General features: G+C 43.3%; 1 protein-coding gene across 1 annotated transcript in view; it reads left to right on the forward strand.

Moving 5' to 3' along the window:
• The first annotated feature begins 2,779 nt into the window (after positions 1-2,779).
• Positions 2,780-18,307, forward strand: part of FBN2 (fibrillin 2) — a 224,214-nt gene continuing 208,686 nt past the window's right edge. The window contains exons 1-5 of the mRNA XM_068981357.1: positions 2,780-3,033; positions 3,857-3,939; positions 9,223-9,321; positions 12,418-12,513; positions 16,754-16,849. Of these exons, the coding sequence (XP_068837458.1) occupies positions 2,780-3,033; positions 3,857-3,939; positions 9,223-9,321; positions 12,418-12,513; positions 16,754-16,849 (628 nt within the window). The remainder of the gene's footprint in view (positions 3,034-3,856; positions 3,940-9,222; positions 9,322-12,417; positions 12,514-16,753; positions 16,850-18,307) is intronic.

Consider the following 18,307-nt stretch of genomic DNA (forward strand, 5'->3'; position numbering starts at 1 on the left):
TGTCTCAATTGATTTGCCTAGTCAATCTGCACTTTTGTTTTTAGTTGGATTGTATATTCTAGGGGTCACTCATAGACGTTTAAAGTGATCCTCATTCATTTTTTCCAGCTGTATAGTATTCTACTGAATAGATTAAACTATATTCAACCAGTTGTTGATGGATGGGAACTTTGTATTTCTAATCTTTTGCCATTATAAATAGTGTTTCAATGAGCAGACATTTCATTTTTTGCACGTTTATCTTTTAAATACATTTCTAAATGTGGAATTGGCAAGTCTAAGGATAAATGCATATGCAATTTTAGAACATTTGGATTTGATATGATAGACACAAATAAACCACAGAACTATGTAAGTATTAAGTAGAAATCCATTTAACAGGGTTAAATATTTAGGAAGTATGATTAAAACTGCTATAACCCAAGAGATACTTTATTTAGTTCTTTTAGTTAAAATGAATTTGTTTGAAGGACAGCGCATGATGAATCCTCTGTTGCTGTCTTTAAGTTCTTTTAATTTGAATAGATTGGTGTTGCGTCTACTTTTTCTTATGCCTTATGAGAACACTGTAAGAAGGGATACTACCTTAAAACTCTTTGCCTGACTATATGGGGGAGGGGGGGTGGAAGGAAGGGGTTATGCCAATTCTCAGAGAATTTTGGCTGCCAAATAGTACATCTGGGCAATTTGGGCTAGAAAAAAATTTTTTTGAGGTACAAAAATCTTTAAAGTAAGTTTCTCTAGGCCTGACTAATCCAGACTTTGCTCTCTCGTACTGTTTCCTAAACCATACTTGGAGGGCCAGTCCCAGTTTTCAGGGATGTTTGATTTTTAATTATGAAATGCTGACAGACGACTGGAGAGTCACATAAATATCATGAAAGCAGAGACACAAAGGAAGACCCCAAATCGGGTGAGCATAGAGGCAGGTCTACAGGTCCAGAGGGCAAGTGACCAGCCAGTCTGGATGCATCAATTGTTAGTTTAATCATTAATCAAGAGTCCAAACCGGGAACCAGGGATATGCCCCAAGACTCATTTACCCACCATGCCTGTTCCCCCTAAACACACTTCAGGGGCTCTAACTTGTCTCTGGCTGCAAACTCACGCAGAGTCCTGGCAGGGCTCAACCCGGAGCACACCCCCGGCACGGACTCCCCAGGACCGCGGCGCCTGCAAGCTGCCCAGGTCCCCCGCGGCAGCTCGAGCTCCCTCTTGGAGGCGGAGGGCGCCTTTCAATCCGGAAACGCCCAGCCCCTCTGCGGGTTCCGCAGACTGACGCCGCTCCCGGTGGGGAGGTGGGGGTAGGAGGGCGATGGGGAGAGCTCGGCCTCCTCCTCGGATTGAGGTGGCAGCCAACTCCCGCGCGAGTCTATTCCTGCTTGACTGAGACTCCTTCAACTCCGGGCCTGGGTCCGGGTCCCTAAAGGAGAAGCCGTTCTCATCCTCAACCTAGTGGCCTCTGCCCGGCGGGGAAGTTCAGCTGCGGGTCTAGCCAAGCCAGGCGCATTTAGAGACCCTCGTCCCTGGTCCATGGCCCGGCGAGGGCGGAGGAGGAGGGAAGGGGCTGCTGCCTTCTTTCCCAAATCCGGTCCCTAACCGCCCCCTCCCCCGTCGTCTGCTCGCTTTGTACAGGCAGTCAAAACAGAGCTAGCGGCCAATTGAGGGGGACGGGAAGCAAAGCCGACTAGCGCCTCGCCCCCTCCTCCCGGGCCCCCCAGCCCTCCCTCCCCTTTCCCACTTCTCTCCTCGCCCTAACCTCGCCCCCATCCCCCGCTCATTTCCTCTCGCACCCAAGCTCGCCAATCTCTCTTTCCAAGCCCCCTTTCCAAACCCTGACCTGCCTCTCCGGCTCGCCCCCCACTCCCTCTCCCCAATCTCAGTCCTCTCCCCTCCCTTCCCCCTTCCTTCCTCTTCCCCTCCCCCAGCCCCTGGCTCCCCTTGTTCCTCCCCACCCGGTCGCCCCCTTACTCTGTCTCCGCCCACTCTGCGCCAGCCCCTCGGTCAGGGCTGCGCCCCACGTGTGGACGGCGGCGCTCCAGCCCCCACTGACAGCCGCCGCCCGCCGGCCCGCCCAGCGCCCTGCCGGGCCTCAAAACCCCCGCGCCGCGCCCTCGCCCGCTGCATCTTCCCCGGCGTCCAGTCTCCTGCCCTCCCTCACACCGGCGGCTCGCCCCGGCCCCGCGCACCTCCGCCCGGCTCTTTAGCCGCCGCCGGCGCGTCGCTGTCCCGGGGGACTCCGGGAGAGCCCCGAGAGGACCTTCCTCTTGTTTGGGCGGGGGGGGCGACTTTTGTTTGCTTTCCGGCTTCTTTCTGGTGACTTTTGCAGCTTCCAAGATCTGTGCCCGGAGCGCACGGGAATCCGCAGAGTCGCTGCGTTCAGGCCTTTTTTTTTTTTTTTTCCTTTTGAGGTCCTCTTTCTTTGTAACTTTACGCCGCGGCTGCTCGGGTTACTTTTGTAATTTCCCGCCCCCACCCGCTGGCGGTCCTGGAGTCGCTCGGGGCAGCGGCCCGGGGGATGCAACGTGGACCGCGCGGGGCTGCCGGCCGCTCTGCCGCCGCGCCTCGCCGCCCGCTGCGCTAGAACTCGCACCCCGCTGGCAGCCAGGGGGCCGGCGCTGGGTCCCGGGCTCCCGCTAGAGCAGGGAGCCCGAACACAACGCGAGTCTCCGGGGCCGACGAAGGGCTTGTTAGACCTGACTTTTTTCGGGCCGCGCAGATTTTGTCTTTGAGCGCTCCCTCTCAGCGGACCAAGGTCCGCGCGCCCGTAGCGCGCGCGATGGGGAGACGGCGGCGGCTGTGTCCCCAGCCCTACTTCGTGTGGCTGGGCTGCGTGGCGCTTTGGGCGCAGTGCACGGCCGGCCAGCCCCAGCCCCCGCCGCCCAAGGCGCCCCGGCCCCAGCCGCCACCGCAACAGGTCCGGCCCGCAGCGGCGGGCTCTGAAGGCGGGTTCGCGGTGCCCGAGTACCGGGAGGAGGGCGTCGCGGCGGCTAGCCGTGTCCGCAGGCGAGGACAACAGGACGTGCTCCGAGGGTAGGTGGACAGGCGAAGCGGGGGCGGGTGGAGGGGAACCTCGGCTTGGCAGCTTTCCATCCCACTCCCTCCCAGAACCTAGTTCTGTGGCCAGAGCCGGGGCCCCCTTCCACCAGTAGACCCCGAAGAGCCCAAGAAGCGCCTCCTCCTCTTCCTCCTGCCGGCAAAAAAAAAAAAAAAAAGCCCTCCCTCGGGGGTTTGTCTGCGGGTGAGTTGGAGGCCTCTGGGTGAGGATCGCTGAGCGCCTGCGGAGCCAGCTGTGCGGGAACAAGTCCCGAATGTCTGGCGGAAGGCGCGCCTAAGTCCGCCCCGCGCCGCGCGGGGGCCGGTAGAGCCTGCCTGCTCCCCACCGTCGGGGGCGCAGCTCCGAGCCTTTTGTTTGAGGACGTGTGCGGGGCTTACTTACAGCTCCATCTAATCATCAGGCCCAGCGCTCCACCTTCTGACACGCCATCCTTGACACGTCGGGGCCAAAGTAACAGTCGGATCAAGGAGGGATGGATTTGGGGACGGGGGCAAGGATTTTTGAAATGGAGTGTTCCCTTTGTTCTCTACATCCGGAGGCTAGAATGGTAGCAAATTATATGTTTCCCTGTTTCTTTTCGCTCTTTTTAAAGAGCAGCAACAGAGGGTAGATGAAAGGCAGTGTTTAGACGTTTCTGATCCTTCCCTATTTCAGTGTCTAGCCCATTTACTTCCACGTCTGAGCCCCAAGCCCCAGGAGTTTGACGTGTAGTCTTGGTCGTCCTGAAAGCTTAGGAAAACCTCTAATGTATTACCACATGCTTCTCTAAGTGTGTGTGACTTCACTTGTCTCTCTCAGGCCCAACGTGTGCGGATCCAGGTTTCACTCCTACTGCTGCCCCGGATGGAAGACGCTCCCTGGAGGAAACCAGTGCATTGTCCGTGAGTGCTAGGCTGGGATCGCAACTCGGGGCTGCCCGCTCGGCCCTATCCCAGGGCGGGCCTTTTGCATTCTGTGGTTTGGACACACAGTTGCGTTTCTAATCCGGTGGCCACTAGTAATGATTAGGGGTGACCCCATTTGAATGGTGGGGAAGAAGCAGCCGGTTTGCATCAGTTTAGACTTCACTTCTAGATGTTGAAGGGCAATAATGATAAAGGTTTCAGAGATAACTTGAAAGTTTTATCTTTCTATGTCTATTAATACAAACTCAACGGAGAGAGCACAGCAATTCCCCAGATAACCCCAAACCACTTTTTCCTGAAAGTTCTCAGATAAGACCACAAGGTGATTTTGTAAACGATCTGCCTTTTGACTCTGCAGGAGGTTTAGACCTTCTGAAGATAAGGCTTTCTTAGGCCTTGGTACAAAACCACTTTATTATCTCTGGTTTCATCTCAGCAGCCACATAACATAGATAGGAAAGGAGCCCTCTCAGAGATTTGGCGTTGACCCAGGTTAACAGAAGTTTTAAAAGAGAGAACTCTTCCACATAGCTTGACTTTTAAGACATTTACATGTAGGATTTCCAGACCCCAGATCTCATAAAGTACAGTAGCTTTCCAAAGTGTGAGCCTTAGAACTTCAGTTTTGCGTATCTCACCTTTGACGTTTTGATTATTTTATTCCGTTTCCAAAGTGTGTAACCAGTTCTCCATGTTTTAATTGGAGAAGTGATTAGTTAGCAGCTTCACTGTGGTGGACTATGGGATGTTTTATTTCACATGCCTGTGAAATTGTGAGTTAAAGTGTGACTGGCCTTTTCTTGTGTATTTATGTAGCACAGCCACATTTGTCTTGTTGGGAGGAGAGCCAGGTATGGTAGACAGCACGTTTATTTAGAGCCAATCTTGACTTTAGATTGACCTCGATGTTTTCCAGGGAGAAGATAATGATGCCATATGAACAGAGAAAAAGGGCAAGCCACACTAACCAAGGGATAATAAGGATGTAGTGGCATCTCTGACTCTATAGTTATTGGTTTTGTGGGTTCAGATAGACCCTTAATGTTATTTCTGTGCAGTTTTTTTTAAAGGCATGACATCTTAAGTGTTGTGAATATTAGCTTCTTATTTTTTCTCCCCTAAAAGTCTCACAATATCCAGTAATGAGGCAAAAATAGGAAGTCACAACTGTGTTCTTTGGAGTGATTCATAAATATATTAAATAAACCTTCTGATTATAAGCCTTTCCTTTTATTAAAAGGAATGGGAGGGTATTGGATTCTTTTCCCTCCAGCACAGAAGTCATATATGGGAAGCATTTGTGGAGGGTGCTTTTACTTTTTCAGATCAGTAGGGCGTTACTGTGCCTCCTTTAAACTTACGTGGCTCCTAGAATCCTGAAAACAGCTAACGTCACTCACCACACACCTGCCATGCTAGCTGGGAGTGACTTAGGCACTGCGGAAAGTCTGACTCACTGAATGTAATGAATGTGGCTGCCATTATTGAGTTGGAGAGCAGCCGAGGAGAAAGGATTGGTTTATGGTACGTGTTGAAAATCTGTAAAGTCAGATTTTATTGGATCAGTGTGGAATGGGAATTCCAGAGAACAGAGCCTTCTAGAATATTTGCAGTAGGAAAAAAATATGTATGTGTGTATATATATATATTCCTCTGAGTGTCAGCTTTAAATACTTTTGGTCTTTGAGTAACATTGTGCCCTCTAACTGTTTAGAAGATCAGCTTTGGAAATCTCAAAGTAACAGTGAATATTGTAGCCCTCATTTCTACAACTTATGGTATTTGTATGCTTTTGAAGTACATTGGAATGTACAAGTACCATAACTCTATAAAAACATAACTTTGAAATGATCTTTGTATCTCCAAGAAACATTTATAGTACTTATGTCAAGAGATATCTACAAAAATATTTATTAACACATTTAAATGGTAATTCAAATACCCAAGACTAAAACAGTGTGCAAAAGAGAGGGAGAATATAATGCACTTATAATCTCTTGGGTGGGTCTCATCTAAATTTTAGCATAATATTTTGCATTGAATTCAGTAGTTCAATTATTTTCATATTGAAAACTAAAGTATATAGAGATAATAACTGAATTGAAAACAGTCAAAATTAGGAATTTTCATTCCACGAAATTCTTCCATTTGCAGCAATGTGAATGGACCTACAGAATATTATGCTTTGTGAAATGTCAGACATAAAAAGACAAATACTCTATTATATCACTTCTGTGTGGAATAGAAAAAATAATGCAAATAAATGTATGTGCAAAATAAAAAACAGACTTACAGATACAGAAAACATGGTTAGCTTCCCTGGTAACTCAGTGGTGAAAAAATCTGCCTGCAGTGCAGGAGATGCAGGTTTGATCCCTGGATAGGGAAGATCCCCTGGAGTAGGAAATGGCAACCCACTCCAGTATTCTTGCCTGGAAAATCCCATGAACAGCAGAGCCTGGCGGGCTATAGTCCATAGGGTTGCAGAGCTGGGCAATGAGCATGCACGCACATATAGCACAGTGGTTACAAAGGGGAGATGAGGGGAAGGGGCAAATTAAGTGTATGGGATTAGCACATACAAACTATTATGTGTGAAATAAAAAACAAGGATATATTACACAGCAAAGGGAATCTTAGTCATTATCTTGTAATGACATAATGGATAATGGAGTATAATCTGCAAAAATACTGAACCACTGTGCTATACGCCTGAAACTAGTATAATATTGGTAATCAGTTAGACTTCAGTTAAAAAAAAGAATTTTCATTCCATGACTTTATTTATTATATTTATTGACTTTCCACCATTTAGCAGTAAAAAAGCTCTGACGGGACTTACAAAAAGAGAATAAGTAAAACACAAATAGAAAAGGAGGACCAAAGATTAATTTCCTCATATATTTGTACATCAACATTTTTTCTTTATAGAAAAATACTAAAATGATCAACTCCTAGAATTTTATTCTGGTTGGTCTTGACCAGGCTTCATGAGAAGATATTAAGATAAAAGTATATTTCTCAAACTACTGGAAACCTAATGCATTTTGAATTGAGTCAGTGTTTTGTTGTTATTGTTCTTAATTATGGCCTGTGGAAATCACTGAAGTACTTCCAAACTTCCAAATACTTGATTCCAAAATGATGAAATTGACTTAGTTTCCTTTTTTTTTTTTTTAAAAAAAAAACTCTTGTTAGGACATGAAGCAATGGAAAAGTTTGCTTATTCATTTTTCGTTGTTGTTGTTGTGAAATTATGCTAGGAAGAGCATGTTGATCAGTGGAAAAACAGTGGGAAGGGGTTGGCCCAGAACCATGCCATTTGAGACCTGAAGAGACACCAGAACATTCCAATATAACCCCGTTGTTTTATTTTACCAATGAGCACACTAAACCCAGAGAAGCTGTGGGTTTTCTCCAGGTTTGCAGTGGGTCAGTGGCAGAGCAGGAGCTCAACCTTAGACCTGTTGCATAGTACCATTCATTTACTATCCACTTTCGACTTGAGTCTTCTTTCCAGTATCACTGAAATCCCAACACCCAGGTCCTCTCTACATCCCTCTCTGGTATTTCTGGGGCTCATTTTTTTCCCCCCAATTGTGGTAGGGACAAATACTTAGATGAGATATACTATAGTTTGATATGAGTGTGAAGAAAAAGAGCCTAAGCATTCAGCTTTTCACGGGTTCACAGATGTAGAGGGTAGACCTGCGGCCATGATGGGGATCTGTCTGAAGATGACCAGTCTCCAGTCCATCAAACCTTCTTTGGGTTTAGGACCCAGGAAGGGGCACTTGGTATATAACCTAAGCCTAAACTAAATGTCTTTTGAGCAAACTCTGAGAGATGGTGAAGGATAGGGAAGACTGGCATGCTGTAGTACATGGCATCGCAAAGAGTCGGACACGACTTAGCAACTGAACAACAACAAAGCTAAATCTCTCCTTGCTGAGAATGAGGGGGCTTTGAGATAAAACAGTATTTTAATAAGCTTTTGCCATTGGAAAGTTATTGGTGGTCAAAAAGTCCAGTACATTTTAAGAATAGTCAACTCCATGGCAGGAGCCATGTTCATGCCTAAAATCGTTTTTTACTTTTACACTGTGATCTGTGACATCCTCATTGTGCTAATGGAGATGCAGGCTGTATTATGTGGGTGTCAAAGGCAATTTGGAGAAGCAAACAATTATTGAGTTAGTTTACTTCTATAAAACGCACCCTTTATGTACTGAGGGGGTCTCATATCTCTTGGAAAACTGTGAGACTCCTCACTAGCAGAAGCTAGGTACACACATTTACATACATATGTACAGCTAGTTTCAGGACATTCCCATACTCTCCTCTTCCTGTCTTCATCCATCCACTCATGGAGCATTAATGGAGCATTAAAACACTTGCCTAATGCTTTGCAGAGAGAGAATTCAGTTGTGGGCATAGTGATAAATCAGCTCCTAAATGAAACTGACTTTGTATGGGAGAGACTTCCCATTTGAAAGCTACTGATTTTGAGGATCTGTGGTATGTGCTGTGTCAGTGAGCCTAACATTCTTTACTCTGATGACCCTCATACCTTCGAGGTCACAGCTGCAGGAGGCTTTGACTCTCCCTTCATCAAAATGTCTCAGCAGCTTTTCTGAGCAGCAGGAATAGGCTAGGTTGTGGAGGTAATACAGGAGAAAAAGGGCTGGAGGAAGGAGAAAGAGAATTATTAAGGGGAACAAAGATTGATGATGGGGCAGGTCAGATACCAGCCGGGAAGGAATGTGTATGGAACCCCTGGGGCTTGGCCAGGTCGTTAGAGTGCAGAGTCTCCAGCTCAGCCAATTTCACTTTTTCTGTCTCCTGTGAAGGTCCTTTACATAGTGGGCTGTGCTTTCTGAGGGTACACAGGACCTCTGGGTTTCCTCAACTCTCCTCACTTCCTAGGATCAAGACTGTCTTCTCACGGTGAATTCTGAATATAAGCCTCTGCCTTGAATGGAAAAGATGACCCATACTGATAAAGAGTTGAACAATTAAGATTATGGAAATTAAAATAGTTTCATTTCTGTGCACTTTATCATAAGGATACTTAAGAGACTCATTCACTTGTCTACAATAGGTACTTTTGTTGCATATCTGCAATTAGGCATTATATATAGTATGCATTTTTATATCTTAGTTTTTCAGCTTTATTGTTTTTGACTATCGCTTCCTTGGTTTGTAGTCAGTGGTTTATTACCTTATTGTTCACACACTTCCCTGTTGTGCTTTCCACAGCAATTTGTAGAAATAGTTGCGGAGATGGATTTTGTTCACGTCCTAACATGTGTACTTGTTCCAGCGGCCAAATATCACCAACCTGTGGATCAAAATCAAGTACGTTTTTCATATGTGACTCTATTTACTGCATTATCTGTAAATTATCTTTTGAATAAATGGTAAATGTCCTTTTCAATGAGGCTGTGGACCCATGATTATTTTCTGTGCTAACTAGGTCAGTACTAATCTTTGGAGTAAAAATCTTTGGTGGCTTAGCTGTTCCCACCAACAACTAGGGGCTACTGGGGTGGTGATGAAGAAAAATGATTTCGTACTGGTCCAGAAGATATGCGTCTACTGAGTAAAAGAGCCTGGATTTAGTGAGAAGTAATTCTTTGTAATAGCTGGAATTTACTGTGTTTTTTACCGGTACTTGTTATAGGTACTAAGTGTTTGACTATATCATTGTATTTAATTAAGCCTCACATGAATACAATGAGATACTATTATTACCCTATTGTCAGAGAAGGAGATTGAGGCACATATACGTGTTAACTCACCCAAAGTAAAATAGATTTGAATCCAGGGATTCTGATGCCCAAGTCTGTAGACTCAAATCCTCAGCTTTATTTATTGCCTTTGCTTAACTCCTGTGTCTCATATACTGTTTTGTGGGTTAACTAAAGGGGAAAGAGAAGAGCACTGAGATGATAGCAAATACTCATTGTGTACTGACCAGGTGTTTGACATACATTAACTTATTTTGCTTTACACAGACAATAGCTCTGTGAGATCTCTGTAACAGTGGACTAAAATTGTGCTTTACATGACCTAAGGAGGAATTGTTGGGTCTTTAAGGTCCAAAATTAATCTTTTAGGACAGTATTTAAGGTAATGTTTTATAGCCAAGTAGAAGCAGTTATTATTTATGTAATTGCTCAGTAATTAATAAATCTTTATCTGCCTCAAACAATGTGAAGTTGTTATATTTTTAACAATTCTTTCTATAAATTTTTCTTAAGTAAAAGTAATAGATAATCTGTCTGATTGAGGAATATAAGATTCAAGATTCATACAACGGACGTCATTGTCTCATGATGCAACTTCTGATTAATGCTCTAGCTTCATTTTCTTTCAAAATATCATGTAATTGTCTAAACCTTTCACAACCCATTATGTAGAATTCCTCAAGACTTTCTTGACCACCCTGAATACTGTTTCCTCCACTACTTTCCTGTCCTTCTAGAAGATACCATTCCCCATATCTTCGCTGTTAGCTCTTCTCTTAGTTTTCTCAAATGCACCCTCAGCAAAACACCAGTCCTAGAGAAACGTTTTTACAATTCAGTTTTTTAATTCCTCTAGTAGGACAGCTGAAGAACCCTTGGTTGACCTTCAATTTGTGGTATACAATTTAATAGGAGAATCCCTGAATCATTTGGCCTTGAGTAATACTGGCTACTTTTCCACCAGAAACTTCTTTTTCCTCTCTAGTTCTCATGGTGCTCCAACTTCGCAAAGCATTTAGCACCGTTAATCACTGTCTTCTTGAAATACTCTTTTCCCTTCTCTTATATGAAAGTAATGGCTCCCAACACTCCTTTGCTTGATCATTTTTTCTTAGTGTCCTTTCTGTATCCCCTTTATTAGCCTTACATTCACAGTTAAGTATTCCCCAAAGTTCTGTCCTCCCTAGGTGAACTCATTTACATATATGTCTTCAGCTACTACCAGTATGGGCCTTCCCAGGTGGTGCAGTGGTAATCCACCTGCCAGTGCAGGAGATGCAAGAGACTTGGGTTCAACCCTTGGGTGAGGAAGATACCTGCAGAAGGAAATGCCAACCCACTCCAGTATTCTTGCCTGGAGAATCCTCATGGACAGAGGAGCCTGGCAGGTCCTCTGTCCACAGGGTCACAAAGAGTCGTACACGACTGAGTGACTGGGCAAGCAGTAACCAATATGTTGCTAACTCATAATGATTATCTCTAAAGTAGATGCGTCCACTGGGCTTCATATTCACGTGCCCCATTTCCTACTGGACATCTCCACTTGAACGAGTCGTAAGCATCCAAATCTGTGGCATGAGACTCTTGATCCGTGGCTGACAACAAACAGTCCGTTTCTTCCACAGTTGCCATGGTCCCAGCAAGTAGCACTGAACTCAATGCCTTGCTATCCCAATGGGCTTGGTATTCACTGTCACGGAGCTTACATTCCTGTAGAGAGACAGACAAAACACAAGTAAACCAACACCACAGTGTCATTCTAGATTGTGGTTAGTTCTTGAAAGGAAACTTGGCTGTGAAGAACAGCCTGGAACCAAGGAAGAACATAGACACAAGAGATAGACAAGATCGTGCTGATGCGACGGGACATTGAAGCTGAGTTTGGAAGGACTAGAATGAACCAGGGAGGGATCCTCACAGGGAGAGGAAGTAGCAAATCAAAACATCTTTCCTCCACTTGAGAAACTAAAAGGTTCATGCGATGACAAAGAGGCAGGTTGGGAAGAGAAGATCTTAGAGAAGCAGGCAAATCCAGATAGATAATACATGGCCGCCTCGGTCATGGAAGGATTTGCGTTATATCCCAAATGCGACATTGAAAGGGTTAAATAAGACAGGGAAGCAGTGCTATTTGTATTATTACAAGATGACTGTAGTTGCTTTGCAGAGAAGGAATTTGAAAAGGGCAAGAGTAGAAGCTAGGGAACTCATCAGGAGGTGACTGCAACAATCCAAGTAAGAGATGAGGGCAGCTGAACCACACAATATCAGTGGCAACAGAAAGGAGAAGGATTTGACATATATTTTACAGTGGAACCTACAGACCTTGTTAAAAGACTTAACTTGAGAGAAAGAGAAGCAATTGTTTAAGCACTGGATGGATGGCAGTGCCCGGCACTCAGCCACGGCATTCTGAATGGGTACTTGAGTGCCTCCTGCATCCTAGAACTTACACTTCTAGTCACCTTAGATTTTCTTTCTTTAACATTAAAAGTGTAATAGATTTTAAATACATACTAAATAACATGTTGTCACAGATATGCTCATCTGTGTACTTACAAATAAATAAATGTATGCTTGGGTCATAACATTTACTTCTGTAGAGTACACTTGTTATTAATTGGGCATTGATTATAGTTTTATAACTCTCACAGATACTGTAGTTTTGGTGATTGATAATTTTATGTTTTTTTGTTCTTTGCAGTTCAGCAGTGCAGCGTTAGGTGCATGAATGGTGGGACCTGTGCAGATGACCATTGCCAGTGCCAGAAGGGATATATTGGAACTTACTGTGGACAACGTAAGCAACATTAGAATAAACTCGATTTATTCAAATAATTTGATTGAGTGGCTATTTCATACCGAGTCATAATTAAGGTCTCGTAAATGATTAATGACACCCCACTCCAGTACTCTTGGCTGGAAAATCCATGGACGGAGGAGCCTGGTAGGCTGCAGTCCATGGGGTCGCGAAGAGTCGGACATGACCGAGTGACTTCACTTTCACTTTTCACTTTCATGCATTGGAGAAGGAAATGGCAACCCACTCCAGTGTTCTTGCCTGGAGAATCCTAGGGACGGGTAAGCCTGGCGGGCTGCCGTCTATGGGGTTGCATAGAGTCAGACACGACTGACGTGACTTAGCAGCAAAGTCTGTGATCCTTTAAAAATAGTTTTATGTAGAAAAGACATACCTTACAGCTGAATAGATAATTTTTTCCAGCCCTTAAAAAATTTTTGTTTTATTGATGTTGTTGAGTACCACTAGGACTTTATCAAATTTGACATATATTACAATTAAATATTTAGTTGATTTTCATTTATCTAGTTCCATAAAACATGGATGCCTTTCTGAAAAAATGGTAATGTTTGCTGTGATCTCTCTCTCTCTCTTTAGGATATCCCAGATTTAAAGCTGGAGAGCCAAGCTTATAAATTGTCCTTTGCCGAATTATATTTTATTACTCAAATCTCTTGTAATACCACAGTAAAGGGCTATGAAATGATTTTTCAATAAATACATGAGTTCAGAGACAGAGGTGTCAGTCAGGCCTTATAAACCAAGGAAAGAAATTTGGACAATACTCTAAATATTATGTGATGCTGTTGGTACAGTTAAAGCAGTAGAGTGAGACGGCCTGATTAACATTTAAAAACAACCACTTTGGCTGCTGTATTGAAACTGGATTGTAGAAAGGGCAAGAAAAAAAATAAAAGGGCCAGTTAGGAGGCTAGACTATTGATTCTGGTAGATGCTGCTGCTGCTGCTGCTAAGTTGCTTCAGGCGTGTCTGACTCTGTGCAGCCCCATAGGCAGCAGCCCACCAGGCTCCGCCATCCCTGGGATTCTCCAGGCAAGAACCCTGGCGTGGGTTGCCATTTCCTTCTCCAATGCATGAAAGTAAAAAGTGAAAGTGAAGTCGCTCATTTGTGTCCGACTCTTAGCAACTCCATGGACTGCAGCCTACCAGGCTTCTCCGTCCATGGGATTCTCCAGGCAAGAACACTGGAGTGGGATGCCATTTCCTTCTCCATCTGGTATATGATGCTGTAGATGTGATTTTTGCTTAGACTGAGCTTTCATTGAAGGTGGACTATATGGAAGGAGGTGTGTACTGATGGAATGGGTGTGACGCATGAGACTAAAAGGAAAGGCAGAGAACCATAATGACGACTAGAAGACTTGAGTTGAGCTCTGGGCTGGATGGTGATGCCATTTTCTGATACACAAAAGACTGAGTGGGTAGTCGGTGGGATGGGGGTTGGGTGGGGCTCAGAGCGTGGGGTGTCAAGAGTTTTTGTTTTGGATTTGATGAAGAAGTCTGTTAGACTTCTAAGTGAAAAGATCTATGAGCTCAGCCCTTAGGAGAGAGGTCAAAGGTAGACATACGAGTTTGGGAGCATATAGATTTAATTTTGATACGGCTAACATTTTCATTGTGGGCCTTCAGGAGGAAGTTGGTGCAAGTAGAGAAGAGAAGTGGGCTGAAGCTGGAACCCTGATTGTTGCCCAGCATTTTGAGGTGGAGACGAGGAAGGAGAAACCAGCAAAGAGTGAGAAAGAGTAGGTAGTGAGACAGGAGGGAAACTGGGAGAGCACGATAGCCTGGAAGACAAAGGAAGAAGGGAGCACCAGGAGTAGAGATTTATATTGTCTCGTGTGCAAACAACAGACTTTTCTTTCTTTTTTTAACATTTTGACCCAGATTCTGGGAAAGATTGAGAGCAGGAGGAGACGGGGGCGACAGGAATAGATGGTTGGATGGCATCACTGACTCAGTGGACATGAATTTGAGCAAACTCCAGGACATAGCGAAGGACAGGGAAGCCTGGTGTGCCACAGTTCATGGGGTCATGAAAAGTTGAACATGACTGAGACTGAACAACAAGTCTGGTTTAGCATCTTTTTTATATCCGATGTGTTTGTGTAGTAGTAAGTAATGATTATTTCAGATTTGACTTAGGTCACACTGTTTGTACCTATGTTGGGTGGTACAGGAGTCTGTCTGATAAAAACAGACACTTGTCATATTTCTGAGCACAGAGTAGGTGCTCAGTAAAATATTTACTGAATAAAAATATTCAAACTAGCAGTCATGATCAGGGTTCTTTCCCCAAGCACAGAGTGGGTACTCATTAAATATTCATTGAATAAAAATAATCAAGCTTCAGTAGTCATGATCAGGGTTCTGTTTCATAGTGTGACCATCTTGAAATAGGGCTTGCTTCTCCCTTTTCCTCAGATCACGGTAGGCAGTTCATACTTCTTCCCATAGTCTTCTTTTTCTCCCCTGCCTTTTGCTTTGTCCCATACTAGGTGTAAGTACTTTTTTTCTCTTCCTGTGTGGTCAGCATTCTTTCCATGGTGGAAATTTAGGCTTATACAAGTTTATTTTCAACTCCAGTTGAGCAGTACATTTGTTTCTGTCTTGTTTTGTTACCAAAACATTACTTTATAAAGTAACTTTCATCGTAATTCATTCAAAAGAAGGAAATTGCTTCTTTTATCCCCCTTTGGTCCCCTTTTATCTGTATTGTCTGCTTCTCTTCTTTGGCTGTTGCTCTGCAGTGTAAACTTTGGTTGCTATAGAGCAAGTTATGTTTTCCATACAGATCCCTTTCAGTATAAAAAGGAAGGGGAATTAAGATTGTAGAACACCTTAATGCATAGCCACTGTGCGTTTTGTTTTTTACACCACTTTATTTTATCTTCAAACTATTAGCTCTACTTTACAGGCAGGGAAGCTGAGCATTGAAAGATGATGTGATTGAGATGTGCTGAACACAGCAGAACTCCTTGATCTATTCACCGTGTTGTTCCACCTGCCAAAAAAAGTGGGAAGAAGACTGCAAGATTCTGACATATTGCAGGAGATTTTGAGAATCTGCAGAATATCAAATCTTATAGCAAATGAAGGAATACACAGACACCCTCCCTGTAGTCACTCTGCTGGAAGCATGCTCTCTCATGTGAGGCAGGAATAGAAGCAATTGCTGTATTGGCTTGTCTCCTTCTTATTCAGAGAAGCTCTTGATGCTGTCTTCAATTACTGAAGATGCCAGGGACCTTTTGTTTAAATGAGTTATACCTGCTGATATTTGCTGTGTTAAAACAGAAATTTAAACATTAAAAAAAAATTATTTCCTTTCAAGTAACAGAAAGCCGTGTTATCTGTTAACATAATTTTTATGAATAATAACTGTGTTTTCCATACCAATAGAAAAAATTCGTGAGAAGAGAGGCATTGTTGGTCTGACCTGTGTAGGTGAGCCTGGTATTTACCTGTACTGAGCGAGCTCTCTCAGGACATGCTGCAGGCTTATCCAGCCCTCTTCTCCACCCTGGAGAAGCATTTGAAAGCTCTGTTTTGGAAAACCCTGAGAGAAGCCCTCCTTCCGCCTCCCCAGGGATAGATCCTGAGGGTCAGTCATGGATGTGTATTCCCATTCATGTCTTAAGGGCTAGCATATGTTTAATGAGGGAGCATGTCTGGGACAGTGACTTTCATTTACATCTCTTACACCTTGATAGTATTTAAAGAAAATTCCTTTCCTTTTGATTAATTACATTAGGTAATTGTTACTCATTTGCAATATATCTTTAGAAATCAAAATATTCAAATACTTGCCGTTGTTTCTGTGAAATTATACCCTGTGGAGAGTTTTCTCCCTCTCTGTTCCCTAGAGTCTTTAATCTTCTTTCATATTTTAATCACCTTTTACCTATGAAAACACATTGTAGGGTTCATAGAACTGAAATAGAGGATTAAATCATTGTATTCTGACTGTATGATCAGAGTCAGCCAATTCTTGTGATTCTGATTTATAGAAAAAAAAACAAAACTTACCAAATGATTGCATAACAATGTGATTTACGTGAATTGTGGAGGTTTTAGTTTCAATATACAATGAAATATATGTATTTAAATGCATGATGCGACATGTTTCAGAGGTAAGATCCATTATGACTACATATCTACACTCCTACATTATACTTGGACTTTCACTGTATAATGAGCTTCTTGCTGTGTTTGTGTGCAGCTGTCTGTGAAAATGGATGTCAGAATGGTGGACGTTGTATCGGACCTAACCGCTGTGCCTGTGTTTATGGATTCACTGGTCCACAGTGTGAAAGAGGTAAGAAGAGAAAAGAGAACCTCCTTTTGGAGCAGGCTGCTGCTGCTGCTGCTGCTAAGTTGCATCAGTCATGTCTATCTTATTGTCAATATGTGTAATATTTTTTATTACTCGATGAAACTTCTTCTAATGAGACAATATTTTCATTCTTTGATTATGTCTGTAACCTGCATGGTCAGATTTTGTGATGTAGCTAATAGCAGCTGAAGCAGCTCAGTTTTTTCCACCGGAGCAACCTCAGTTTAGAAGGCCGACTCTGGTGCTATGGCTGTGGGGTAATTTTGAGTGAGTGACTGGATGGCAAATTCTAATAATTTGGAGTTAATTCAAATTAGGAGTCACTGTTGGGAGCACTGCCTCTGTTAAAAAAAAGATGTAAAGATGTAATATGTTCTTGGTTGCAAGACCAGTGAAAACCTGAAATAAAAGAGCCTAACTAACAAGGAAATGTACTACATTGCATAACAAAACGTCCAGAGTCGGTGGGCTTTGGGTAGGACGTGATCAGGGCTTTCATTCGGTTGTTTTACTTCTCTTGGCCCTGCTTTCCTTTGTGCGTAGGTTTTGCCCTACCCACCAGTTCTGTATGGTTGTAAAATGACTGTCAGCGGTAACTAATGCAACGTGCTTTCTTGTTCACATCTAGGGAGAGAAAACTTCTCCTCTAACTATGGGCCAGTAATAGCCTTCAGAGTTATTTCATATGCTGATCGGCTTAATCTTGAGTTTTAGAACCAATCCCTGATAAGAGGAATGGTATTAATATGTTCCATGTAAACTTATCAGGACATATGTTTGGAGCAGGAGATGATGAAAGCCACCTGAAAGGGGGAGTTTGGTCTCAACGCAGTGGAAGTTGTCGTGGGCAGGAGAAAAGGGGTAGAGGAATGGGTGCTGGGTAGGTTTCCATCTTTGTCCACCTTATCTGTGTAAACTGTTGGTCAAGCCCATTTGAAACCAGTTTATCATAATTTAAATAGCAGCAAAGCTTGTGACCTGTAGAGTACTGAAAATCCCCAGTGTTAATGCAATAAGTAAACTATTAATAATGTTCCTGTATTGCAAAAGGGCATTACAAAGAAGATCAATTTTATAAAATGTGATAAACAGCTATTTACCACTGAACCATAAAAGTAAAATAAGCTTAAACTAAAATCAGTATTACATAATCTTTCATAATTACATATATGCTCAATTTACTTTTCCAGGATTTGTCATAGCATCTAAAGTTGTATAGTGCTTTCTCTGTTGTGAAACTTTGAGTATATGAAGTTATGTCATTGAAATGTTACAGATAAATAGTGGTGATGGTTTATGTATGTACAGAGGCTTTGAGTTGCAAAGAAACCTTATGTTTTTCAAATTATATCCATTACACTGACAAAACTTAATCCTGGCATTCAGGTTAAAGCTCAAGAAGAAGCTGAGAAATTAGAATTATATGGTAAAGTTTGAAAA

The sequence above is a fragment of the Capricornis sumatraensis genome, chromosome 9, assembly GCF_032405125.1.
Source record: "Capricornis sumatraensis isolate serow.1 chromosome 9, serow.2, whole genome shotgun sequence".
Classification (NCBI taxonomy): Eukaryota; Metazoa; Chordata; class Mammalia; order Artiodactyla; family Bovidae; genus Capricornis; species Capricornis sumatraensis.